The 26,754-nt window shown below is 42.1% G+C and overlaps 1 protein-coding gene across 7 annotated transcripts in view; it reads left to right on the top strand.

Annotated features, from left to right (window-relative positions):
• The window catches only part of slc4a2b (solute carrier family 4 member 2b), a 46,307-nt gene extending 38,746 nt beyond the window's left edge, over window positions 1-7,561 (top strand). For 6 of the 7 annotated variants that reach the window (XM_063483391.1, XM_063483389.1, XM_063483390.1 and 3 more), the window contains 12 exons: window positions 422-606; window positions 829-1,045; window positions 1,137-1,343; window positions 1,458-1,606; window positions 1,718-1,912; window positions 2,315-2,542; window positions 2,648-2,737; window positions 2,843-3,009; window positions 4,218-4,471; window positions 4,558-4,727; window positions 5,094-5,267; window positions 5,558-7,561. In XM_063483391.1, the coding sequence (XP_063339461.1) occupies window positions 422-606; window positions 829-1,045; window positions 1,137-1,343; window positions 1,458-1,606; window positions 1,718-1,912; window positions 2,315-2,542; window positions 2,648-2,737; window positions 2,843-3,009; window positions 4,218-4,471; window positions 4,558-4,727; window positions 5,094-5,267; window positions 5,558-5,638 (2,117 nt within the window). In that variant the 3' untranslated portion in view covers window positions 5,639-7,561. The other variant, XM_063483395.1, reaches the window with a different exon arrangement.
• Window positions 7,562-26,754: the final 19,193 nt, after the last annotated feature.

Raw genomic sequence — 26,754 nt, 5'->3', positions numbered from 1 at the left:
TTTGGCACACAGGTACATCTTAGGCCCCTGAAGGTTCTCATCTATATCACATAACATGATGTCACGTTGCCTAGCAACCATCAATTAACAGGCTAAGATTACCCATTTAGAGGTTTTTATGCACCTACAACACTTTCATAAAAGCATGGTATAAATTTAATGTCATGACAGTAACATCTAATTTATAGCCAGAACAACTTGAATTATATATGACATCATCATGTTCCCCAGCAACCACCTACCAACAGACTAAAATCACAGGCCAGGTAATGCTGTACCGCTAGTTTTTTTTTGTTGTTGTTGTTGTTTTTAATAACTACAGTTAGTCTAAAAACAGGTTACTACGTACAAAACTTTGCGCGCTACATGCGCATGCAGAAAGCGCTACATGCGCTGACCATCGTGTCCTGTGGTTTCCCAGGCAGCGTGGACTTCCTGGAGCAGCCCACCATGGCGTTTGTGCGGCTGCAGGAAGCGGTGGAGCTGGAGTCCGTCCTGGAAGTGCCAGTGCCGGTCAGATTTCTCTTCGTTCTGCTGGGACCCGCCACTACAAGCATGGACTACCACCAGATAGGACGCTCCATCTCCACCCTCATGTCTGACAAGGTGAGTGGTGGTGCTGATTTAGACAAGGGGTGTCAAAAATAAGCCCCTGGAGCCAGGATCGGCCCAGCAAAGGCTCTAATCCGGACCACTGGTCAAATTTGGAAAATGTGAAGGAGGACATAAAAGAATTTCACATTTATATGAAATAAAGTAACACCTGTAGGTTTCTGTTGACACCAATGATGTTAGGTAAATTGGTTTATTTCTGCCATCATCTTTCAGCAATTCCACGAGGCAGCCTACCTGGCAGATGACAGGCAGGACCTGCTGAACGCCATCAACAGCTTCTTGGACTGTAGCATCGTGCTGCCGCCTTCAGAGGTGGGAGGTGACGAGCTGCTGCGCTCTGTCGCCCGCTTTCAGAGGGAGATGCTGCGGAAGAGGGAGGAACTCGAGGTCAAACTAATGGCCAAAGAGCCTAAAAGCCTTCAAGAAAAAGGTAAGTGTTTCCGTTTCGATTAGGAATTTCACTCGATTTGATTTTACGTGCCTTCTCATGGGTTTTAACGTAAAGCTCTGTCGTCACTCAGAGGCACTCCTCGAACCTTCGAAAAAGTCAGACGACCCCTTAGAGCGTACTGGACGGCCTTTTGGTGGGCTGATACGAGACGTGCGGCGGCGTTACCCAAAGTATGTCAGCGACTTCAAGGATGCCCTGAACAGCCAGTGCATGGCCGCAGTTATCTTCATCTACTTCGCTGCCCTCTCTCCGGCCATAACGTTTGGAGGTCTGCTGGGTGAGTCTGTGTGAGGGAATTGAGAGTGTATTCACACCTCATATTTCAAATCCTCTCCGTGTTTTGGTAATAGTGGCCTCTTGATGAACCTTTTAACCCCGGGTCTGCCTCCAGGTGAGAAGACAAACGGCCTGATCGGCGTCTCTGAGCTGATTGTGTCAACATCAGTGCAGGGGGTGGTCTTCTGTCTGCTCGGGGCTCAGCCACTGCTGGTTGTGGGCTTCTCTGGACCTCTGCTGGTCTTTGAAGAAGCCTTTTACAGTGTAAGTTGCATAAAAAAACATATGAAGTTAATTTCAAAAATGTTAAAAATGCTGGTGACTTACTAAAAAGGCAAAAAAATGTAACTGTGCTTAATGTCTCTGTGCTCACAGTTCTGCACATCAAACGACATAGAGTACCTGACGGGCCGCGTCTGGATCGGCTTTTGGCTCATCATCATCGTGGTCACCATGGTGGCCTTCGAAGGCAGCTTCCTGGTGCGCTTCGTCTCCCGCTTCACCCAGGAAATCTTCTCCTTCCTCATCTCCCTCATCTTCATCTGCGAGACCTTCATCAAGCTTGTCAGGGTACACCTGAGACGTGAAAAGCTCCTGATTAGAAAAAGTTTTTGTTGGCACGCTGTGTGTTTGCGCCGCTGACGCTAAGCAGAGCAGACTAATCCCTGGACAGCGTTCAGAAGTCGGGGTTGAAATGAGAGTGTTTTTCTAACAAGCACACCTGAAATCTTTTCTGATTGATGGAGCCTGAATCCTAAATGGATTCGGAGTTTTAATTATTGTCCAGACTTATGATTTTTGGAAGATCTGCTATTTTTAGAGTTTTATGGCACAGACTTAAAAGGCATTTTGCTACGAACTAATCTCATTTCAAAGAAAGACTGGTTGCGATACCTGTTAATCCGTCTAAGAAAAGTAATCACAGGGTGTTTGCGTGAGCACCTTTTTATAATATGAAACCTCTGTGTGCAGATTTTCAAGGAGCACCCGCTGAAACGCTGTTCCCTCATCAACGGCACCGATGCAGACGCCTTGGCGGAAAACGTCACCCTCATGATGAAAAACAGCAGCCAGCCGGCGACGGAGAAGGTCAGCGGGGAACCGAACACGGCGCTGCTCTCTTTGGTTCTCATGGCGGGGACGTTTTTTATCGCTTTCTACCTGCGCAAATTCAAGAACAGCGCCTTCTTCCCTGGAAGGGTGAGGAGCTGAAATCTGTAATTGAGATCTGCAGCAAATATTTGATCTTGTTTGATGTGACACATTTAGCAGTCTTCTTTAAACCGTGCCATCTGTGGTGTTTAGTTACGCAGGATTATTGGAGACTTTGGGGTACCGATCGCCATTCTCATCATGGTTCTGGTGGATTACTCCATAGAAGACACATACACACAGGTGAGACTCAGTGGACCGTGCAGTGTGTTTATCATGCAAAATATTGGAAAAATAAGGAACTTATCTCAGAGGTTGATCGGAGTTTGTCTCGCGTCTTCCTTACAGAAACTGAGTGTCCCCAGTGGATTTTCAGTGACGAATCCCGACAAGCGCGGCTGGTTCATCAGTCCTCTTGGATCAAATGGGGAATTCCCTATCTGGATGATGTTTGCCTGCTGCTTGCCCGCTCTGCTGGTTTTCATCCTTATCTTCATGGAGACTCAGATCACCACGTGAGTTTTGCTGGAGCCGCATCACACAGGCAGATGTTTGAAGAGTTGCTGGTGTACATTTATACGCTGCTCAAAAACTCCTTAAGGAACACTTTTTATATTTTTCCCTGTGTACACTATCAAGTCAAAGTCCTGGGATATTGATCTGGTCAGTGTAGTAGCAGAGGAGGTTGTTAATTGGTTTCAGCTGCTTTGATGTTAATGAAATTAACAACACACACATTAGAGGTGCAACAACTGAGAGAGGGACAGACCCCAAACCAGGAATGGTTTTACAGGTGGAGGGCACTGACAGCTTTTCCCTCCTCAACTTTTTTTGGACTTTTTTTCAATAGTTTTGTATGAACGTCATTCAGTAATCAAATAAATAAAATCTGTTACGTTTTTAAAAAGACAAAACTATCAGATTCATATCCAAATGTGGGGTCATTACAGGTTCCACTAAAAGCTCAAACAAGTTTAGTAGAGAACTATTTGTAACTTTTTACTAAGAAAGAAATAAATGCATCTGGTCCTTGGAAGAAAAACAAGGACCAGGACCAAGGACCCCCTGCTCATCTATTTGTTTTTCTTCCAAGGAGCCAGAATTTCTTATCATTTTTTCATCTTGACCAAGATTTCTGGATGTGTTTTGTTGGACATTGGCTGCTTTTACCACTCATGTCCAGTCCACTCCATGTACCTGACCATTTTCAGAGGAATATTTTGTTTGTTTGTTTATTTAAATTGCTCAACACTGACCTCATGAGTCATTCAAGCGTAAAATAGACTCCTAACTCAAGGGATGAACCACTGTTGTGTCTACACATAACCAACAATTTAGCAAAGAACCAGTTTGAAATGATATCTTTAGGGATTTTGTTACTAGCAGCCTGTCACGAAAACACACAATTAGTTCTGATTCCTTTAGTTGAATCTATGAAACTAACAGGGTCGTTTGCAAAAAACTATTAGCCAAAAGTCTTGACATGGTGTGCAGTGCGTCCTTAAAAAAGTTGAGGAAATTGGACAAGTGGAGGACAAAAGGCGTAAGTTTACCAATCAGATGTTTAAGCTATTTTCTAAAGGATGTGTTTAGTGTTTTAGCTTCTGTAATGCATCAAAATGCACATAAACAAGCACACATACAAAAAAAATGCAGTACCTCATCATATGTGATTAATCTGAAATGTGTTTCTTCTGTTTGGCTCTGTCCCGGCTTCCTGCAGGCTGATAGTCAGTAAAAAGGAGCGCATGCTTGTCAAAGGTTCTGGTTTCCATCTGGACCTGCTTCTGATCGTGGTGCTGGGCGGCACCTCAGCTCTGTTCGGCCTGCCGTGGATGGCCGCTGCGACCGTTCGCTCGGTGACCCACGTCAACGCCCTCACCGTCATGAGTAAGGCCGTCGCTCCCGGAGACAAACCTCGCATCCAGGAGGTGAAGGAGCAGCGGGTCACCGGGCTTCTGGTTGCAATCTTAGTTGGTGAGTTCCAGACTTACCGTCTTTTCTTCCCCCCCCGTGGCTCTGTCCTGTGTGAACTTTCACCCTTTAACGCTCTCCTCCGTCAGGCCTGTCGATCGTGATCGGCGACCTGCTGCGTCAGATCCCCCTCGCCGTGCTCTTCGGGATCTTCCTCTACATGGGAGTGATGTCGCTCAACGGTATCCAGCTAACGGAGCGGATGATGCTTTTGCTCATGCCACCAAAGTATCACCCTGACCACACCTACGTACGCAAGGTGAGAGGAACATGAAAACACACATTTACAGCCAAAGTAAAGGAACAGAAGAGATGAGAGGATGGAGATGCTCTGCTGTAGCAGCAACAAGCAGAAAAAGAAGTTTCAGGATTTTTGAGGTCTGTCACAAAAAAAAAAAGGTTTAAAAGATGTTATTGCACACTTAAAAACGCCTGAGTTCCCTCAGAGCAGTTTCCAGGTAGGGGAGACTTTATCTATGTTAACCCACACAACCTCTAAACGTTTATTTAAACCCCTAAAATAGTTTGCAAAGGTTATACGTATCTACATTTGGGAATTTTTTGAGCGCTCCCTGCAGAAACTGTTGTCCTTGTCAGATATGTGAGTGACCTCTGTATCCTTTAGGTCCGCACGCTGCGCATGCATCTCTTCACCTGCATCCAGCTGGTGTGTTTGGCGGTGCTGTGGGCCGTTATGTCGACGGCGGCGTCTCTGGCTTTCCCCTTTGTCCTCATCCTCACCGTCCCCGTCAAGATGTTTGTGCTGCGACGAGTCTTCACTGTCAGAGAGATGGCATGCGTAAGTTAACCACAGGGGGGCGCAGTGCCCTGCTTTACGCTGACACACACTGTAGAGGTAAAAAAGGAAAAGGAAACATAATTTAAATGTTATGATTAGAACTGACTGATAATATCGATAACATTTATGGCTCTGATGTTGATCCACAGAGAGATGGGTAGCACAAAACACAAGTTCAAAATTTCACTAATTTTTAAAAAATAAAACAAAATTGCGATAAAATAGTCATTTAAATGAGTCGCAACTGTTTCGGAGTTGGTTCAGGTTCTGACTTCTTGTCCTTCTTTTAGCTGGATGCTGACGACGCAGAGCCAAAGTTTGACGAGCGCGAGTGTCACGACGAGTACTCGGAGATGCAAATGCCGGTGTGATCCACAGCGAGCCCTCGCATCGTCAAATCGCACCGAAAATCTGTCAGTTATCAGCAGTTAGAGTTCTGGGACGGCGTCCTTCAAGCGCTGTCCCTCTTCATCATCATCATCAAGACATTGAAATGCAGTATGTCAAAGGTTGCTTTGGCTTTTAACTTTTCACTATTTAAGAAGCTTTTCTGCTGCTTTAATAACAGTTTGTGTCTCAAATAATGGAAAAGCAGCTGGAAACTCTTTGTTTAGTTTATTTGTTTTTATTTTAAACATTTCAGGGGACAAGAGATACCGAATCAAATGACTTTATCTCGAGCTCGGAGTTAAACATGTTAACAGTAGATAGACGTGTACGATTGATTGATTTTTAGCCCTGAAAGTTGCTCTGATTCACATTGAATATGTGGAAGATATACGGGATACATTCCTTTATGCTTTATGAGTTATTGCTATTCACGTTCTTTTCTTCACATTTTAAGATCACCAAACGCCTTACGAAGGAAATATAAAGGTATTAAGATTTTTTTTTCTTTATTTTGTCTTATTTTAGACAGCTGATCACTTTACCCAAAAGCTTGTAGCACTTTTAACATACCAAAATCTGAACAATGACTGTATTTTATGTAATCAGTGTTGCTTTAGTTTGCTTCTTAAATGATCTGTGAGTGATTTTTAGCCTGTCCTACTTTAACTATTTGTTGTTTTTGTGCAGAAAATGCAGCATTTTAAATGGTAGCTCTGTTTATATTTCACCTGTGGTGAGTGAAGATCACCAGCAGGGGGAGATCTTGTGGGACTGTTATGACGTTCCATAAGAAAAAAGAAAACTGTACAAAAAATGCAATTCCTCTCTACACTAATGCCATCATATCACACTTCTCATCGTGCAAACACTTTTTTTAAAATGGAAAATGACACTGTGGCTTATTAAGTGTACTTTAAAATGTCTCCACACACACATACGCACACCCGTACACGTGTAGGGCACTAATGTAGTTTGTTCTGAAGTCTCATTTCTCGTGTGGTCGGTTAACGGTGGTTTCTTTGTGCCAAATGTCTCGTGTAAATAGTTTTGTGGTCAGAAAAATAAGCTGCACTTCAGTCACGTTAGATCTCCTCTAACTTGAAGGATTTTCAGCCTAATTTTAAATATTTTCACAGCAGGACATTCCTCGTTTTTAATATGTCACTCGCGATTGTGTCAGCCTGGTCGACAAAATTTCTAAACAATCTCAATATTCATGCATTGCTGAGAGGGAAGGCTTTTACAAAAATATATATATCTGTAGGTTTCTTTTTTGATTTTCTCATGTCGCATCAGTGTGACATGGATTGGTTAAAGCTTTGACTGTGTCAAATAGTTTAAATATTCAGCCCCCTGTTACTCTCACCTACATGTTTCAAGCACTACTTTTCCCTCCAGACGGGCCAGTTTCACTGTTGTTGTGATCTTGTTGCCTTTTTCATGTCACAGTCTCACAAAATCTGAAGTGCCTGTGGGACCATGAAGTGATCGGTGTCTCCTGTGTTTTAAGGATGGCACACGTTACAGTAGTTTGCACATTTGAGACATGCATAAATCAAAAATCTCTCTGTTATTTATCTGTTTATAATCTGTGGAGTAATTGCTGCTTTAGAAGCCTTAATCGGGTTACATCACACAATATTTGTTTCTTCTGTACGCACACGTTCAGCTGCAGCACGCCCACGGCAGTGAAGACGATATTTATGAGAGGTTGGGTTTGAGTGTCAGTTTTGTGTCTGCTTCTTGTGCCTGTGATTGGAGTGAAGGCAGTCTGTGTATGTCAAACTCTGTAAAAGTATGCTGATGATTAAAAGTATGTGGATTCATTTCAGAAGCAATAAAGTCTTCAGGCTATTGCTGATGTTCCCGTGTACAATAATGGTTCAAATATTGATGATAAATAAAAGTTCTTTTCTATTGTTTGTCTGTTTTGCTGTCTTTATGTAAAACACCTTGGAGGAAGGAGAAAAGGTAGATGGGACTAAATATGTCTTCTGTACAACTGCACATACAAGGAACTGGGCTCTTCACTTTACACTCGGTGTACGTAACAGAGTAGACAACGGACAATACTGACAAAACGACACACTAAATAACACGTATAGCACATTAAAGTAATTCAGTGGAGTGTCATGCAGGTGCCTCAGCTATGATTGTCGCCTATCACGTCTTGCTGCTGCTCTCCTTTCCCCTGCTTTTACAATGAAAGGTAGAGAAAGTCCCAGAGCAGCCATACCACCAAACAGAAATTATGCAGGTGGAAGCAATCTTCTCTTAATGATCTGGTATTTGACTAAAGTCATAAAATCAACATGCAAGAGTTTTTAATATAGCAAAATGAGTTTGGCGGCACAAATATGATAGTTTCAATGAATGTGCAAACAAACATCAAGACTGAGTGTAAGTGAGTCAGATTGTGTGCATGCATTCAATTTACTATTACATGGACGGTATATTCAAGAGTGTGGACAGGTGCACAGGTCTCACTCCTAATGTTGGCCACATATTAAAAGTGAGGGACCAGCAATGTGTGTGAGCAGAGGACCAAGAAACTTTCTGATTCTCAGCAATAAAATCTGTAAAACCAGAAACCTGAAGGGAAGCCAGTGAGCAAAAAGTGTGAAGTGATATGAAAGTATTCCTGAAGCTTTAGTTTCAGTTTTAGTTAAAAAAAAAACCTGCACTTGGTGTGACCTTTATGTGCTGGTAGCTGTGTTGGATCGAGGACACATCTAAAACCTGCAGGACACCGGCCCTCGAGGCCTGGAGTTGCCCACCTGTGGTCTAGGTGTTTTCCAGCTCAGGGCTTGAGTGGACAGTATGACGCTTAAGAAAACAGTACAGCCTTTTAGCACATCTGATTCATGGCAGCTGACTTTATTTTCTGTGCAAAAACGTTTCTACCCTCACAGAGCACTTAACAGGTGGCTAGGGGCTTGAGCAGATCATCTGCTAGCTGGAAGTTGGTAGTTTGGTCCCTGGCTGTTCCAGTCTGCATAATTCTTATTGGGCAAGATGCTAAACCCCACTTTGCTTTCCAATGCGTTCAGCGTGAATGTGTGTGAATGTTAAACAGAATGCATTTGGGTAGAAATACGTGGTGTATGAATGAGACATGACGTATAAAACACTTTGAGTGCTCAAGTATAGTAGAAAAGCCCTGTTTACCATAGTAACTTGGGACAGGCATAGTTGTATTTGTAACTGAACTCATTGGAGCCTGAAAGGGGGTGTACATGTAGGAAAAGGTGTTTGTGATATTTAGAAACTTGAAGTGAAGACAGGAGTTAAATATTTGAGGAGAGAAACGAAAAGCAGTGTTAGTGAGTGACAGATGAAGGAGTCGGATACATTACAACTGGGGCGTCAAGCTCTTTGTACTGTAGTTCATAGGCCACATACAGCTCCGCTTAGAGCAACCAGATCCCAACAAAATAGACGTGCTTAGTTTTTTTGTGTGGGACACATCACCAATGTGAATTTCAGTTATTGCTTAACCATCAGAGGTATCCACAGACACACTAGTTTGGACAGGACACAGAGAATATATGAGTATATACTGCTGATTCATTTTCTCAGTGATAGTTTTATCATATTCAAAAAAATCTGCTAAGCTTGTATGTTTTTGGTGAGCTGTATGACTCCAGAGATGTGGGACGGAGGAGAAAGAATAAAGATGTGATGCAGTCCCACTTAAAGAGGGACATCGTCACCCTACCACAAGACTTACAGATGATTAATGTAAAATGCCCCAAATCAGACCCGTGATATGTTTTTAAATCCTTTATATTTAGATGGATTACATGGATGGAGCGTCACCACACACTCCATCCATGTTTTCTCTTCCACTTATCCAATTCAGGGTCGTGTGTGTGTCTATTAATGGATAGTTTGCTTTAATAAAAATCTCTAGCTTAGATGATGATAAACTAAATTTGTATCATGTGTTTACAAACAAACAATGGAAAGTTTAGAATCTTTTTTAAGACATATTTTCAAATTATAGCCAGTAACAAAAAATAAACATGTATAATAAAAAGTAATATAGTCTCCTCTTTCATAAGCCCACCGGAGGTTGCCACACATCAGCTTTTACTCGTGACGGTCTGTAAACATGGACGACAGTGGCTGCATATGGAGGTTTATTTCCTTATTAATGGATAGTTTGGTTTCAGAATGAATTTGTATGATGCTTTATTTACACTAATGTTAAGGGCTTTGTGTTTATAATCCAGAATGTGTGAGCACATTTAGTGGAAAGAGACAAATTATACTTGTAAATAATTTTTATTTTGGATATAGAAATAACAAAGCATGGAAAGGCTGGGTCTTTTCTTCCTGAGTCATTTTAATTGGTTACTGTCCAGAATAACAATTCACTGGGTTAAAGTAAGCGAGTAAACCTGCGTCTAATTCTGTTTGTTTCATGTGTTTCCAGGGATGTCCCACTGCCATTCAAACACATTTGGACTCTGACATGTTCCTGTGTTTTAAAGGGACTTTTTATAATTACACAGGGAATTTAACTAAGACTTTAACCACCAGGGGGCAACATTTTATCAATTGAGTGCTCCCTTTTAACTTTTTAATCTTTTCTTTTTAGCCTAAAAATGTGTTGAAAGCTTACACAGGCCCACTGCATCATCTAGTGGTACAAATTGAAATTGCATGAAAATGCAGCCCAGGCCTTGTTTAATTTTAACTAGGATCTTTACAATATAATGCACAGATGTGTTGGTGAAATTTCACCAGACTTTAAGCTCTCAAAACTATGGTGAACCTATCAACTAGTAAAATTCCTTTATATGGTCACTGAGTCATACAAAAAAGCTGCGGCTGCCATATGGGGCGCCGTTTGTAAAGTGAAACATGCTGAAATTACCGGCAACATTTTTCCACATTTAGCTCAAAACCTTACAAAAATGTTTTTTCGAGTCATTTTTTACAACATTTTGCAAAATATTTGTAACTTTTCATATTTAAAACACAATTTTAAATGTTAAATCTAAATGTTAAATCTAAATATTATATTTAAATCTAAATGTTAAATGTTAAATCTAAATGTTACAGGAAACTAAATATTTAGCTAACATGCAAATTTATTATACAGATCAACGGAAATACCAAAATAAAAGCGTTACGAAAACCTCCGGTGCAAAAGTGTGCCGGTAGTGGTCTGCTCTCCCCTGATGGTCAGTTCTCACCGCAATGAGCTGCTTCACTTCTTGCCTACCAGCGATTTATGGAGGTTTTGCAGGCATGTGACCACTAACCGTGTGACAATAACCTATTTGCCATTTTGGATGTGTTACAATCATGGTGACAGTGTAAGGCCCAACGACCAGTCTGCACTATGGTCTGCACATGCCCCGAAGGAATAATGTCTCATCCCTGACTGGTCAGTAAAAATTTCCTTGCAGTTTACTGCGATTGCCCATTGTTTCAATGGAAGATGATGACTTGTCTATGCTGAAGAAATGCTGAAGAATAATTATTATCCACATAGGTGTTTTAACATGAAAACACAGTGGATAGTTACAACAACATATGGCTAGAAAGGCTGGGACTGAACAGCCGAGGGATGGTGGTGACTAACCTGTCCACTGGGTTGCAGTCTGCAGAGGTAGAAGAATCAGGCTTTGACACAGACAGCATCTCCTCTGTCTTCACTCATGAGCTCATCGGCTACCAAAGACAAGCAGCTAGAATCTGCAGGAGTGAAATGGTGCAATGATGATAACATGGAGCAGAATCTGCAGGGAAAGTTTCCAGGTTTGAATCTGGCCGTCTTCGAGCAGTTTATCAGCGAGCAGGATATTTTTACACATTTAGTATTTTTAAAGGTTACACTTTTTATTTGTATGGTTCTTAAAGTATCTGTTTTCAATTAATTTCAGTTCCTGACTTGATCTGAAATTTTAATAGACAGGGACTGAAGATGAGCTTTTTTTTTTTACCTATTATGTGAGGAAATTAAAACACTCATTTCCACAGACTGTATATAAAGGATGGATGTATGCTTGCTAGTCTGAAATTGGTATCTAATGCAAAAGTACCTAAAACCTACATTCTTTTTAATTGCAACTGGGGGGTGACTGCTATGGCGCCATAAAGACTTTTTCTGGTTTTTAAAAATGGCTGTTTGGGTCCTCTGAGCTCAATAGAAACCTTCCCAATGAGTCTGCAACTTCACTCACTTTTTCTAAAATGCTCAGGTCAAAACCTTTGAAAATGGGCAAACAAACCAGTAATATCACAATGGTTAGTCAATCCTTTATATACAGTCGGTGGTCAGTTCGGCTAATATTTATGATTAACATTTAAAATTATGCCAAGAATTATTATATTTTTACGTTATTTATAGTATAAAACTATACAGTTGTTAAATAAAATGAGGACCAAGAATTGAACCCTGTGGAGCGCCAATAGATTTCCCTTCAGTAAAATAATGTAAATCAGTTTAGTATGTGTCCTCTTTGTTACTTTATCAATCCAACTTTGTGACTTTCTACATGAAATCAGTACTACTTTATTATCATTCGCTGATAGAAAACTACTTTTTAGATTTCAAAAATCTTTCTGATAAAATAAAGAAGTTGGGAGGATGCAGACATCTACTCTGGATCAACACTGAGGCATAATCAAAACAGGAACGCCTGTTTTTCTCCCTTGTAAATGGAGGGCAGGGTGTTCTTCTGTCTTTGAGTAAACAGTACAGAAGGGGGTTGTCTGTTGCTCTTTCCACATCACCCTCACTCTTATGGCCACAAGGAGAACGATGGCTGCTCTGTTGGTTTGGCTGTTCAGCGTCGGAGCTTTCTTCTTGTCCTCGAATGCACAGGAACTCCCTGAAACGTATAGGAAAGGAGTAGATCTGGCCTTAGCGAAGCTCCACTCTCTCTCTGGAATCCAAGATCATTATGTCTTCTTAAGAAGTGTCTCAAAGTCGGACTATGAGGTACTGAACTGCACATCCAGTTTTATTGCTCAGTTTTTATCATTTGTTTCGTAAGACCTGGTTATTATTTAATGGTTTATGGTGTATTTGGATTAAAATCATCAGGAAATGTGCTATAAGCAACAAAGAATACGATGCTTTTATGAACTAAAACTAATCTGGGTTGCTTTGCTTCTTTTTTCTAAGATGGGTTTTGGTGTAAGCTTCTTCTATCACCACTTCTACCTTAAACCCACCACTTGTGAAAAAGGGACCACTGACTCCTCAGCATGTGAGCCTAGAAACGACAAAGTAAGTTTTCGGCAAGTTACTCGGCTCAGGACTGTGGAATGCGAGGATAATGGCCTGCCCTAACTTGTCTGTGCTGTTTTGCTCTTGTGCATTCATGCAGCCGCTGATGGACTGTGCAGTCTGCTACAAAATGTACAGAGGAGAAATCGAACCAGAGCCCAAACCGTATATTCACTGCCTCCGTAAACCGGCCATGACACAAGTCAGTATCTCCTGCTTTACCTTTAATACAGTCTCTCCAAAAGTTCTAACCGTGGCCTGTCATAAGTGATGAATCGCACTGCAGTGATAAACATGTTTATCTTTACTTGGTTATGAATGGCAGGCAATGACAGCAGGCAGACTGGAGCACTGCAAGAAACTGGGATACAGCAGCGGGTCAACAGTTCTTCTGGGATCAACAGGCAACGAGTGAAAGTTTTGTTAGAAAACATGCAGCATTTAGTATCTTTGTCTCTAAAAATATCTAAAAAAAAACTACAATCAGACAGGTAAATTCTTGTCAGTCTGCACTTAACCTTTCTGTAGTTTGATAGATGTACGTATGATGTTTGCATCTTGTCTTTTGAAATGTTATTAAACTATTATTATATATTTTACTACTCACTCTGAGAGGCATTTATCATGTGAAGAACATATTCTTCATTCTTTTTATATTCTAATAAACTTTGAATCCAAATCTTTTATCTGCTTTACTTCTGTCCAATTATTTTTTAACCCTCTGAAAATGGGGGAACTGTGTATAAAAATGGCTGTAATTATACAGGTAATATAAAACTTTTATTAGAGCCTCTGAATTAAAGCTAGAAGTCTGTTCTTTGATCACATCTTACTCTTTTTTATTTTTAAAACCCACTGTGGTGGTAACTATAAATATAAATAAATACATAAATTATTCTGTGTCAGAACATGTGAGTGACGATGATTTCACTTTTTTCCACTATTGATCTGATGACATGTATTTAATCTTCTGAACACAACTGTGCAACTAGTCATTATTCTCGATGTTAAAGTTTTGCATTTAAAACAGAGGATATTGGCAAGTTATTAAACCAGTACTTCTCAATCTTTTTAGCCCACGAGCCTTTGAAAGGTCCCTCAGTGGGGCCTCTTGTCACATGGTATCATTTGTGGTCCAGAAAAGTTACTGGATAAAAGCAATCTAATCCCCATAAAATGTTTACAAACGTTTGTTACTTCTCTCCTTTACTATATTATTATGAAGCCTCTTTGGGAACTCTGATCTATGAAGTATATAAAACTGGCTCGGCTACAACAGTGTAATACCTGTGCATTTACTTTTTCTTTGATTTAAGTAGAATGAAATGAGTTTTCTTTGCTGTAATAATTTGCTGCAATGTGTGTGACTAACAAATCTTCATGAGTTGTGGTTTCATTGAAATGAAGTTGTTACATAAGCATCCTCAGGTGTTATGTAACCCCATCCCTGCAGAGAATATTTCTGCTCCTAGAGCATAAAAGCTGAAGATGGTAGTCTGTTTTAAATGTATCATTAGATTGTCAATGAGCTTAACCACAGCTTTAATCACACTTTAGATCGTATTCTGGATGAGTTAGCTATTGTAAGAACAAATTCCTATTATGACATTGAGCATGTTTTCCATCTGAAGGTTTTAGTCTGTGGCCTCCTGGGTATTACAGGAAACTGGGGGATATTAAGTAAACAGTGAGTGCAGCTGGTCTGTTGTTGATAGGTATGTTTAGTTTCACTTGTAATTCCTAAAGCCATAAAAGGGCTTGTTTTGAACGCGGGTCTTTATTCTCCAAGCTGCCCTGCTCTCCTCCCAGACTCAGAGAAACATGGCTGCCGGCTTGCTGTTTTTGGTTTGTGCAGTTGCTGTGCTGTACTCCACCAAAGCTCAGGATTCTTACAATGGGCTGCCTGAAATCTACAAGAAAGGAGTGGATCTGGCAATAAAACAGCTCAGCACCCATGATAAGATCCAACACCATTATCGCTTTTTGAGAACTGTGGAGAAGTTAGAAGAGGAGGTAAGCATCATTTAGATTTGGCTGTCGACTCTTTTGAAAACTCTTGACCAGAATCAGTGTTATCAATGTTTTTGCTTAATGTTCTGTATAAAAACATCAGTATCAGATCTGTAATAGGGTGAGATAGCCTTGCTGATTGCACCAACAGTCTTCTAAAGCTCTGCTGAAGAACATAAACGTTTCTAGCTAAAACCTAAAAGACAACATTGAATTATAATGTTAAAAAAGAGAAAAATACTTTAAATTCTGCTTTCAGTGCTTTCAGCCACAGTTCTCTGTGGCTCCAGGGAATTCAGGTTCAAACGTGTTTTCCCATCTGTATTGGATTATGTGAACTTTGAAACTTAAAACATTCACAAGCATTTAGGTTTATGTGCAGAAAAACAAAACAGTTACAGTCTGCTCAAAAAGTTAAAGGAACACTTTGAAAATGCAACAAATCTGAATGGGGAAAAAAATCATGTTGGATTTTTAGACTGATATGAAGTGGGGGATGTTTTAGGAATAAAAGGATGACACAGTATTTGATAGAAATGACAATAAGCTACCGACAAAAATTCTGAATTCAAAGATACCCACAAAAATCAAAGTATTCTTTTTTCTTTTGCAGCAATGCAAAATGGTACTTGATTGTATTTCTCCCCAGTGTTGTCATGTATGGATGCATGACAGCATTGGGCACAGCAAGCCTTCTAGCAATTGTATATATTGATGACAATCAATACCAGTCAACCTGGGTATACAGGCCACGACAAAAACTGAAGGAAACAACAGTAGATGGTAGATGTTTTCTCTGTGTCATTGTACTCTCTTTGCCCTACAATATAAAGCACCTGGAGGCAATTTGACCATTTATTCTGAAAACAATCTTGACTATGACACTGTTATCAGGGGTATGAGTGCTGTAAATGTAGCTGCATGTGCAAGGTAAGATGCAGCTTTGGGGGCCAAACAGACTAAACAAAGCCAACAAAGATTGTACAGATGTGAGACTGAGAGAGCGAGGCAGATAACTGAACTGCAGCAGATTTTATCCCCGGTTCCTCAGATCTGCTGATGACTTCAGCTGAGTATTGTTGCCAAGAAGACAGTGATTTTTGCTACATATCTACAGACACTCATAATTACGCAGGGGCTCATACAGTAAACATTTATCTGTTTATCTGTTGATGCACGCCAAGGGGCACAGCTGCAGTGGATTTAGTATGCCTGAAACATACTAAAGCTTAAGTGTTTCCCATTGGTCTTCTTGCTTGTTTACCACTTTCTCAGACTGTTTTTGAAATTTGGCCCTTAATTGTTGCCTTCCTGTACATGACCTTTGCACCACAGTGCTTTGTGTGGGCTGACTACTACAGAAAAATCAGCGATGAAACCTGCTAGGTTTTAGTCCATATTGCAATTGCGCCTGATAAAATTTACCTCTATTTCTTTCAGGATGTATTTCGTGTGAAATACTTGTTCCATCACGTTCACCTGAAACCCACCAGGTGTGCGAAAGGAACAACTGAGACTGACCCTCAGAGATGCCCCATCAGGAATGATCGAGTGAGTAAATGCTAACATTAAAAAACAAAAGTAGTTTACCGCCTATCAGAACTAAAGCTCTTTATGTTGTCATTGCTCCACAGCCTCTGATGGATTGTGCAATTTGCTTCAAAGCATTTGAAGACCAGATAAAAGATGAACCCAATCCATATGTTCACTGTATCCAGAGACCAAGACTCACAGAGGTAATTTTACTCATGTGTTTAAAAAAATTCTTCTTTTTTTTTACATTTTATACTTTTTGTTGCATAAACCTTTTTTTTTTTTTTTTTTTTTGCTGTTGATGGCTCAAAAACCTAGATTAGATCTGTGTGGTCTGTGGTAGAGACTGGAGCTGTCTGTTTAGTTTTCCGAGTGTGAATAATCACCAGACATCTTTTTGTGTTATCTCTTGATTCAGGAGATGAAGCAAGCCAGACTGCAGCACTGCAGACAAATGATCTACCACACGGGCTCTCCTACACTGTTGTCTCGTACTGGCCGCTAATACAATCCTAATTGCAGCACAAATATATCCAAAAAACTATAAAGGCAATCTTTAATTATCTTAGTTAAGAGGTTGCATGTATACTCATCTGTAGTGTCGCTTTTTTAGTATTCACTTATTCACTTGAGATAAGCACGTGAAAGGAGACTTCTTTCCTTTTAAACTAAATGTATTCCATGTGTTACATGAAATAAAAAGAATAAAACAGCTGTGTGTGTGCAATAAGTTACCCCTCCGTTGCATTACCCAGGAAATGCAACAATGCATGACTGTGTTGTTTATATTTGTTAGAAATCCAGATTCTTTACAGGCCAAATTTTATTTTCAAACTAGCAACAAGGACGATACTGCACTTTTGAATCTGAGGAAGGTTTGTCATAGAGGAGATGAGAGTTACTCTACAGATGGGGATGGAGGGAATGAATTGACAATGAGTATATATTGGTGCTTACTTGAAAAATTCATGCTTAGCCAGGGAGGAAGGCGACACTGTTCTACAGGTGAGCTGTTATGTTGGAAGCTGGACAGGAAATCCAGTTGAGGAGTGAGTGGTTTGTTCCAAGGTGACCAGCGGGGAAATCCACAGAGTGGGATTAGCTTAGGTAGTGAGAACACTTCAGGAAACAGAAGGGAATATCAGGAGTCAAAAACAGAGGTAAATTCAAGGCAACCATTAATTAAGTAAGGGCCATATTATCACAGGGAGCAGGTGTGTCTTCTGGAACTGGATGCTCTACGTATAGGGTGGAATTCTATACGAATTCTATACTGATCAGCTCCTTCAGGAGGCAAAGGTGAGACAAACAGACCAGCTTGAGAACTGTGACACCATGCGGTTCATAAGCAAGCAACATAGGGTTAAACACATGATCAGTGTGCCTTAACATCTCTGCCTTCACCAGTTTTTCAAATACTTTAATCACAGTTGATGTTTGGACGACTGGTGTAAAGTCATTTAGAGTTTTGGGATAACTAGATGTAGGAACGGGCACTAAAACAGCATCCCACACACCAGTGTAGGGTAGCTGTAGCTCAGGAGGTAGAGCAGGCCATCTCCTAATTGGAAGGTTGGTGGTTTGATCCCTGGCTGCTCCAGTCTGCATGCCAACTATCCTTGGGCAAGATACAAACCCCGTTGATCTCCGATGCATCACAAGTATGAATGTGTGTGAATGCCTGATCGAAAGCACTTAAAAAGCGTAGAAGAAAGTGCTTATGTGAATTGGTGCATGGCAAGAGCCCTCAGGTAGAGCAGAAAGCACTACATAAGAACCAGTCCATTAACAATAGGGACGTGCTGCACCTGTGAAGACTAAAATGTAAGATCTAAGTAAACGACCACAAATATTATCAGGTCCACGATGGTGGATGTCCCTCTGACTGATGTTAACGTGCTGTCTATGTTTGAGATTACACTGAAGTTCCTGGGTCTTATTACTAAAAACTGTTTTTCTAATTACTGTAACACTTAAGAGCATTAGTGGCTCAGAGTCTGAATGAAAGCCATCCAGAGTAACATGGCTGCTGTTCTTTGGCTTGGCTTTTAAAATTTCTGTTTTCAGCTTCTTGGCAGCTAAGTGCAGGTCAGATGCTGTATTTCTTTTTAGTCTTCACAGATTTAGTCAGCCATAGTTTATTGTTAGAGTAGATTTGAATTTGCCAACAAAGAATATCCATGTCTCAATGAAACACAGCGTAAGAACAACTGCTCTACATGCACTGTCAACTATGGGACCTTATACTGTATATACTGGACACACACACATGGGTGTTTATTTTTACAGATCACGTCCAGTCAATTGAGTTTACTACAGGTAGACTCCAGTCAAGTAGTAGAAGCATCTGACAGGTGATCAGTGGAAACATGATGCACCTGAGCTCAGTTTTGAGTGTCATTCTCTGGTCTGATGAAACAAAGATGGAACTCTTTGGCCTGAATGCCAGGCTTCATGTCTGGATGAAACCAGAGACCTCTCTACCTTGTCTATACCATCCCTACAGTGAAGCATGGTGGTGGCAGCATCATACTGTGAGGGTGGAGGAGACTTGAGGTTGTAATTGCTGCAAATGTGCTTCAGCAGAATATTAAGCAAAGGCTGAGAGTACACAAGGTACATATTAGTACATACATTTGCAAAAATTTACATGCAAACTTTTTTCACTTAGTCATTTTTTGTGTGGAATTTTGAAGTGGAAAATGTGTTCAATCCATTTTGGAATAACGCTGTAAAATGTGGAACAAGTGACGCACTGTGAATGTTTTCTGGATGCACTGTACATGGATCAACATGTGTTAAGTGGCCACAAGGCCTATGTTTGACTCCGAACCATCCCATTTGCTTTCCTGGCCCAAATACAACTGTTTTTTGGTGTAGGTGACAACAAAGAGCCATCTAAACAAAAAATTTGCACTAATTACTGCTAAACCTTATATTTGTCCTGGTGCCAAAAGCTTGTCACCACATTTTGGGCTTGTTTCCATAATCTGGATTAGTGAACCAGCACTTAATTGTAATAATGCATTAGGATGTAGTCTCACTTCTCTTTTGACAACCGTGGTCTTCTGTGATATTCCCCACTGAGTGAGTTTTAATCTCCTATAATAGAACTTGGTTTGCACTCAGTGCGTGGTTTGCCTTGCTCTTCTCACGCATTTCGAGAAATATGGCTGCTGGCTTGCTGTTTTTGGTTTGTGCTGCGGCTGTGCTGTATTCTGCTGAAGCTTGGCAGCCTTACAATGGGCTGCCTGAAATCTACAAAAAAGGAGTCAATCTGGTGCGGCAAGAGCTCACCACTCATTCTAAGATCCGACACCATTATCTGTTTTTGAAAACTGTGGACAAGTTAGAAACTGAGGTAAGCATCTTTTTGGTTTGGGTGTTTGCTCTTTCACAAACTCTTCCCCTTTTTTCTTTTATTTTCTAATGAAACCTGTAGCTGCCTCACTGATGGGGTGTGATAACCTTACTGACTGTGTCAACAGTCTCCTAAAGGTCTGCAGAAGAACAGAAACATTTACAGCTAAAATTTAAAAGACAAATGTTAAATCCTAATGTTAAAGAGAGAGAAAAACACTTGAAATGTTGGTTTCAGGTAACACCGATTTGACGCACTTTTCCTCTCTCTCTTCCTCTCTCTTTTTTTTTGCCAAATAGCAGCTGTACAGAAAAAGGTTTGATAAAACTGAAACTGTTGACAGTTTATGTTTGGATAATGAGGTGCAAAGATTGGAGTACTATTTAACAGACTGATGTTTCCACACAGCTGTTCATTAGAATCAAAACTGATGCGTATTTGGTGAAAACTTGCAGGATTTCACATTTCTTCCTGTAGATAATGAATGCGTTGCACAGCCACGACAGCATAATTAGACATTAAAGTTAAGAATAGCCAAAGGTGGCAAAAGTAGAGACATTCTTTACTTAAGTAAAAATACAGAAAAATACTCCAGTAAAAGACGAAATACTGATTCAACTTCTTTACTAAAGTAAAAGTCAAAAGGTCCAGGCTCCGAAATGCACTCAAAGTAAGAAAGTAAATATCTATTTTCTGTTGCCTACATCGTAGAGGGTGAATTTGACTCTACATCTAAACAGGAAAATGAGTACAATAAGGGGTTAAAGTGGGATTCAGCAAGTGGGGGAAATCTAAAATTGGCTGTACGGGCTCAGTGTGAGGAAAACAATCACATCTCACAATAATTTTTTAGTGTACAGGCTGCGATCAGCTGACCTGCTGCTCTTTGTGGATTTACACAGCTGAGTTCAACAAGATATAAGCTTCATGAGCTGTCTTGGCTGACTGCCATTTCCTACTTTAATACTGTTACTGTAGTATACTGTATGTTGTCTTTATACTATAGACAGTATTCAGTTGGTATAAAGGTGGAATTAAATGAATTAGTCTGAATCATTTGATGTAGCCGAACACTGACCATGAGCATCACAGCCTCTGTGCACCGGTCAAAATCACTGTTCTCTATTTTTAGTTCACCACAGTGATATATTTTGGAATTTGGCCCTTGACTGTTTGTCTTCCTCTGCGTGATCTCTGCACATGAAGATTTATTTGGACTTTTATTCTGCCTCCTGGCATCCTGCACTTGGGTCCTCTTTCCAGAAACGGTCTCATATTTTAGGAGGTGGAGCCATATGGAGGCCACAGCCCCTGCAGATTAAAGTCTGACCACCACAAACAACCAAAGAAATCTGGCAGATTTGGGTAGACATGGTCAAGCAAACCTGCTAAATCTGGCAGATTTCTTTGTGGAACTTTTTCTCTGTGGTTGCATAAATTTTAATGCATTTACCTTATAAAAACATTTCTTTAATTTAAGCATTAATGTAAGCATGCATCCATTCTCTGGGTTGGACTCCTTTTTTGCCTTCAGATGTGCTTTAAAACTTCATGGCATAGATTCAACAAGTTGCTTGAAACATTCCTCAGAGATTGTGGTCTGTATTGCAGTGGTGCGTTGACCACAAAATCCCAGTACACGAGTAGTTTCTTAAATAGTCAGACCAGCCTGTCTGGCACCAACAATCATGCCGTGTTCAGTGTTGCTTAATTCCCCTGTCTTCTTTCTGATGCTTAATTTGAACTTTAGCAGGTTTGCTTGACCATGTCTACCTGCCCAAATCCATTGACTTACTGCTTTTCTTTCAGGGTGGATTTGACAGGAAGTACATTTACCACCACTTTCTCCTGAAACCCACCATTGCTCCACAGCCTCTGATGGATTGTGTCATTTGCTACAAAGCAATAGCAAACCAGACAGAAGACAAACCCGAGCCATACGTTCATTGCATCCAGAGACAGAGACTCACAGAGGTATTATCACTCAAATGTAAATGTTTAAAAAGTGTCTTACATTTTATGTTCTTCTCCTACATTAATTTCCTAGATAGTTGACCTGTTATCAAACAAATGTTGCAATAAGTCAATCTTTTTGTGTCAAACTGCTCTTCTGATGGCCCCCAAACCATTGAGCCTGGTGAAATGGCTTCATCAGTGAAATGGTTAGATTGGGACAGTTTGGAATAAAGTTGGATCTCTTTGTTTAGTTTCCTTTGTGTGAATAACCAAATGTGTTTATGTGTTCTTTCTTGATTCAGGAGATGAAGAAAACCAGGTTGGGTCACTACAGAAACATGATCTACCACAGTGGCACTTCTACACTTTTGGCTTTGACTGCCAACTAAAAATAAATTCCTCATCGCAACACAAATATATATTTTTTTTAGCTGTAAGAAAATACTTTAGTTACTAAGTTACCTTAGTCAAGTGGTTGCTTGCATACTCAACTGTAGTGTCACTTTGATTGCTACTATTTACTTATTGATAAATGTGTTGAAGAAATGTTCTTTCCTTTTAAAATAATTGTATGCTTTCTCTACTATACAATGAAAAGAAAATCAGATGTGTGTGTTATTTACGAGACATGGGAAGCTAATCTGAACATGAACGAGTGACTATCTAAATAAAACAGGACATAAGACACAGACTGAGACCTAGAGTAAGATGTGAAAATGCGATACAGGGAATAGACATGGAGACATGACTGACACAAAAGAATGAAACACAGAGAGATGATCAAGGGAACAGGAAGTGATAAACACAGGGACCAGGACTTAAGACATATGACTAGACAAAAGAGGGAAACAAGAAAACAAAAGACACAGGGCATGGAAAGACCAAACAGACAGAGAAGAGACAAACTGGGCACAAAGAGGTGACTAACATAATCAAACAGGAACCAACAGCTAGATATAGAAATAACAAAACTCAGAGGTAATAGGAAATACTAAACTCAAGACGAATTCATAACTAGAACATGAAAATCTCTTAATTTCAACGAGATGAATAATAAGTCCAGAGCAAACTCAAAATATTGGGTCAGCGACCCAGGGCCACGACAGCAACAATACATTATTGTGTCTGCCAGATTTCCATGATGAGACCAAAATCCTTGTCATGGATAGCTGCCCAGTGCGAGTGAGGACATTCTAGAAAATGTCCTCCACCCTGTGTTTCACCCTGCGTGTTATTCTGCATATCTTTCTGCACATACTTTCTGCATTTTCTTCTGCGATTCATGGTTTCAGGTTTGTTTAGTTAGTTTTTCCCAGTTTAGGTTTATATTAGTTTCTGTCCTTCCCATCTTCGCTCAGTCTGTATTCTCACCATTTTGAAAATAAAGCTGACTCACATCAAAGCTAGTGCCTGCATTTGAGCCCTTCGTTCACCACTCTGCACGTCTGCCACTGCAGCCGTGACAAAAAATGAAAAAAACTATTCTTTTACTTTAATTGCAAATACTAAGTGCTACTTTAATGAGGTTTAGCAGCAAAAACTTGAAGTAATCATCTTTGGTTTGACTTTATCAGTCTCTGACATCATTGTGGAGGAATTTTGGCCCTGTCTTCTTTACAGTGTTCCTTTGGGCCATTGAGGTTTTGTCACAAAACAACTGTGTGCAGGCAGGAAAAGGACCCAAACCCAAACCTCGGACCCTCCAGCGGATACAGGCGGCTGGACGGGCCCCTCGGACCCTCCAGCGGAGACAGGCGGCTGGACGGGCGCTCCAGAACCCCCAGCTGACGTGGCATGAGGCTGGAGCGGTTCTCCTGAACCCCCAGCGGATGAGAAAGGTTGCTGGAGGGGCTCTTCTGGGCCTCCAGCAGGAACAGGCGGCAGCGGCGTGGGAGCCGCAGAGTGCTGAGCAGGTGACTGAGCAGATAGCTGAACTAGAGACTGAACTGGTAAATGCACTGAAGACTGAGCTAATGTCCCTGTAAAGAGTGTCTAAAAAAGTCAGGAGATGTTGTGTTTTATATTGACCAAAAAGGGGAATATGGGTGAGGATGCCATTGTCTGAGATGGCTGCACACATTGTAACATTCCCTCTGCGCCGGCCTGGGACATCAGTGGTTGCTATCAGTCCAATGCGACTTCTTCCACGCCTTCTGCCTTTGGCCAGATTGAAACCCGCCTCATCAATGTATATGAATGTGTGCAGTGGTACATATACTAGAAGGAACAGAATTTATTTCATTTGACAGACTAGTTACACAATATGGGATCAACAAGAAAAGATTTTTAGAATATCAACAAATTAAATCCATAGTAAAAAAGAAATTTAAACCGGGTCAAGTTGAACTACAAACACCACCAAGTGTGGTTCAATTTCTTACTCTTAAAACCCCCAAATTACTATCCAAAATATACAGAATGCTTTCTAAAATAGATGAATCAATATCACTTCCTATTGCAAAATGGGAAGCGGATTTATCAGTTAACTTAGACCAAAACTTTTGGTCTCAGATTTGCTTAAAAACCTTTCATCTAATTAGAAATCCCAGTCTTCAATTAATTCAATACAAAATACTACATAGAGTGCACTATACAGGTCATCGGATGTTCAAGATGGGCTTTACGTCTACCAACAACTGCTCACACTGCCATACCAATTCACCGGACAATTATATCCACGCTCTTTGGTTCTGTCCACCAGTTCAGAAGTTTTGGCGTGAGATATGTGAAGACTTATCGAAGTGTCTGAAATGTAACATTCCAACTTCCCCTTTAGTGTGTTTGTTGGGCAGCTTAGATAATGTCACTTCAGAAAAGAATATAGCCCACATGGTTTTCACTGCCCTATGCATAGCCAAGAAAACAGTCCTCATGAACTGGAAAAATAAAAATAATCTTAATTCTAACCAGTATAGAAATTATCTATTAGATTACATTAGTCTTGATACAGCCTCTGCCACCACATCAGATCAATTGCTCTGGGCTCCTTTGATCAGCTCCATCACCTAGTGGGGGTGGGGGGTCATAGTTTGGTCCCACCTTCACTGTTGTGATTAGTGTGGGGGTAGGGACAGGCTTAGGGCGTCGGGGGGTTCCCCAGGAGCATCTTCCTTGGGGGGCTCAACCCGGGGTAGCGGTCATGGCCAATTAAGGGGTCTGTTGGCTCTTAGGTGACGGTTTCCTCGTGGCTGCGTGCAGCGGGGCTAGGGGAGGGTCTGTGCTGACGGACGTGGGTTACTGACCTGGTAGCCTGGCTGCCCATGGGTGGGTCCGGGACGGGCGTGAGGTTCTGGGGGCGCTCCGTCTCTGGGCTGGGGCCCTGGCCGGGCCTCGGGGGCTCGGGTCCTGGTTGGTGTGTTGCTGGGGTTGTGGGCGGGTGGGTATATGGGGGCCCAGTCCTGGCGCAGGGCGCCGCCAGTGCATCGAGCCACCTGGGGGACTCTTCAACTGGTGGGGGAGGTTGTCACATCTTGCAGGAGCTTTCCTCTCCTCAGGAATTCTCTCTGCAGGAGGGGGAGATACAGGAGAGGTGGAGGAAGATCTCAGCCTGGGCGTCTATTGTCTTGTGTAGTCTGGAAGATGAGTGGATGATGGGGTGGGTGCAGTTTTCTCTGTAGTGGGGTCGGGTGGGCTGTCCCGGGCTCTGTGGGGCCGGGCGGCGCTGCTGCACTGGGCCCTGGTCCGGATGGGCCTGGGCCCCCTTTCCCTGGCGGGTTGCAGAGCATGGGGGTGCCTACTGGGGTCAGCGGGGGAGCTGGCCCCAGGGAGGGGTCACTTGCCCCTCCCTTTCTTCCCTCCCCATCTCCAGCTGCCTCCCTCTTCCCGCTCCACCACAGTCACCCACACATGCAGGGCCTTGGGGTAGGGGTGTGTCACCAGGGTGCAGAGGAGGCATCCCCCCCCTCTGTCCCCTTCTGGCTGCCTCTGCCTCAATTTTATCTCACAACTTAGACATTCACATTACTCACACTCTCATAACACATACATATAGGATCTTGGGGGTGGGCTCACAACACGGACTCCAAATTACCATCAGGGTGTACACCTCACCCCTGGCGTCGTTGCCCACCTCTCAATTTTAAATACACGTAGACATTGAGGGCTATCAGGAGGGGCTATGCGCTTACCTGCTGCTCTCTGGCAGGTAGCTCCATGCCCTCCTGGGTTTTAATTGCACCTTAGAACACATATACATCAACACTACATATGAGCGGGTAGAGGGAGGTTTGGAGTCTTCTCACACCCCCGGTCTCTGCGGCCTGCTGGAGCGGGGGGGCTAGGAGGAGGAGTTGGCCGTCCGACTGGGGTCTGGTGTGTGGGGCCTCCCTGCTGCTGCGGAGTCGGGGCAGTCTGCTTCTCCCCACTGCAGGGAAAAGGGTAACACCACCTGGGTCTGGGTGCAGTTTCCCCCTCCAGGGGCAAGGGTACCTAGACCCGGTTCTTAGAGTACGCTTGGGGAGTGTGATTGTGTGTACAGCGTCTCTTTATGTCTGTCTCCACGTTGGTTGAGTGTGGAGTAATTGCCTATGAGAGCATGAGGGTGGGAATGGATGTTTGTATTTGAGTGTGCCTGTATGTCTGTGTCTATATGTCAGGTTGGGTATCAGACGCCACCTCTCTGGGGACATCTCAGGCCCTCCAAGGTTTGGAGGCCTATCTCCCCCCACCACTTCCCCTGCCGGTGGCGGACGCCCTCAGACATCGATGCGTTGGTGGTTCTTTGTGTCCGGGGGTGGGCGTCCGGGTACACACCGGCTCACTCCTTGGTGGCTGCTTATCGGGGCCTGGAACCTGGGGCTCGCTCGGGCCACTTCGGGGGTGGGGCTCGGTCACTCAGGCACAGCTGGCTGCCGGCGGAGCTCACGGGCACGTCACTGCAACCCCCCCTGGCTTCTGCTCCGCGGCTGCTGAGTGATCCCTCATCTGGGACTCTCCTCAGCTCTTTCTGGGACAGTGGCGCGGCTGCCCCTCTGTTGGTCTTCCTTGGT

Source organism: Pelmatolapia mariae, linkage group LG9, assembly GCF_036321145.2.
Source record: "Pelmatolapia mariae isolate MD_Pm_ZW linkage group LG9, Pm_UMD_F_2, whole genome shotgun sequence".
Lineage (NCBI taxonomy): Eukaryota > Metazoa > Chordata > Actinopteri > Cichliformes > Cichlidae > Pelmatolapia > Pelmatolapia mariae.
Note: the sequence above shows the minus strand (reverse complement) of the source record. Positions and strands in the feature narration are given on the sequence as shown.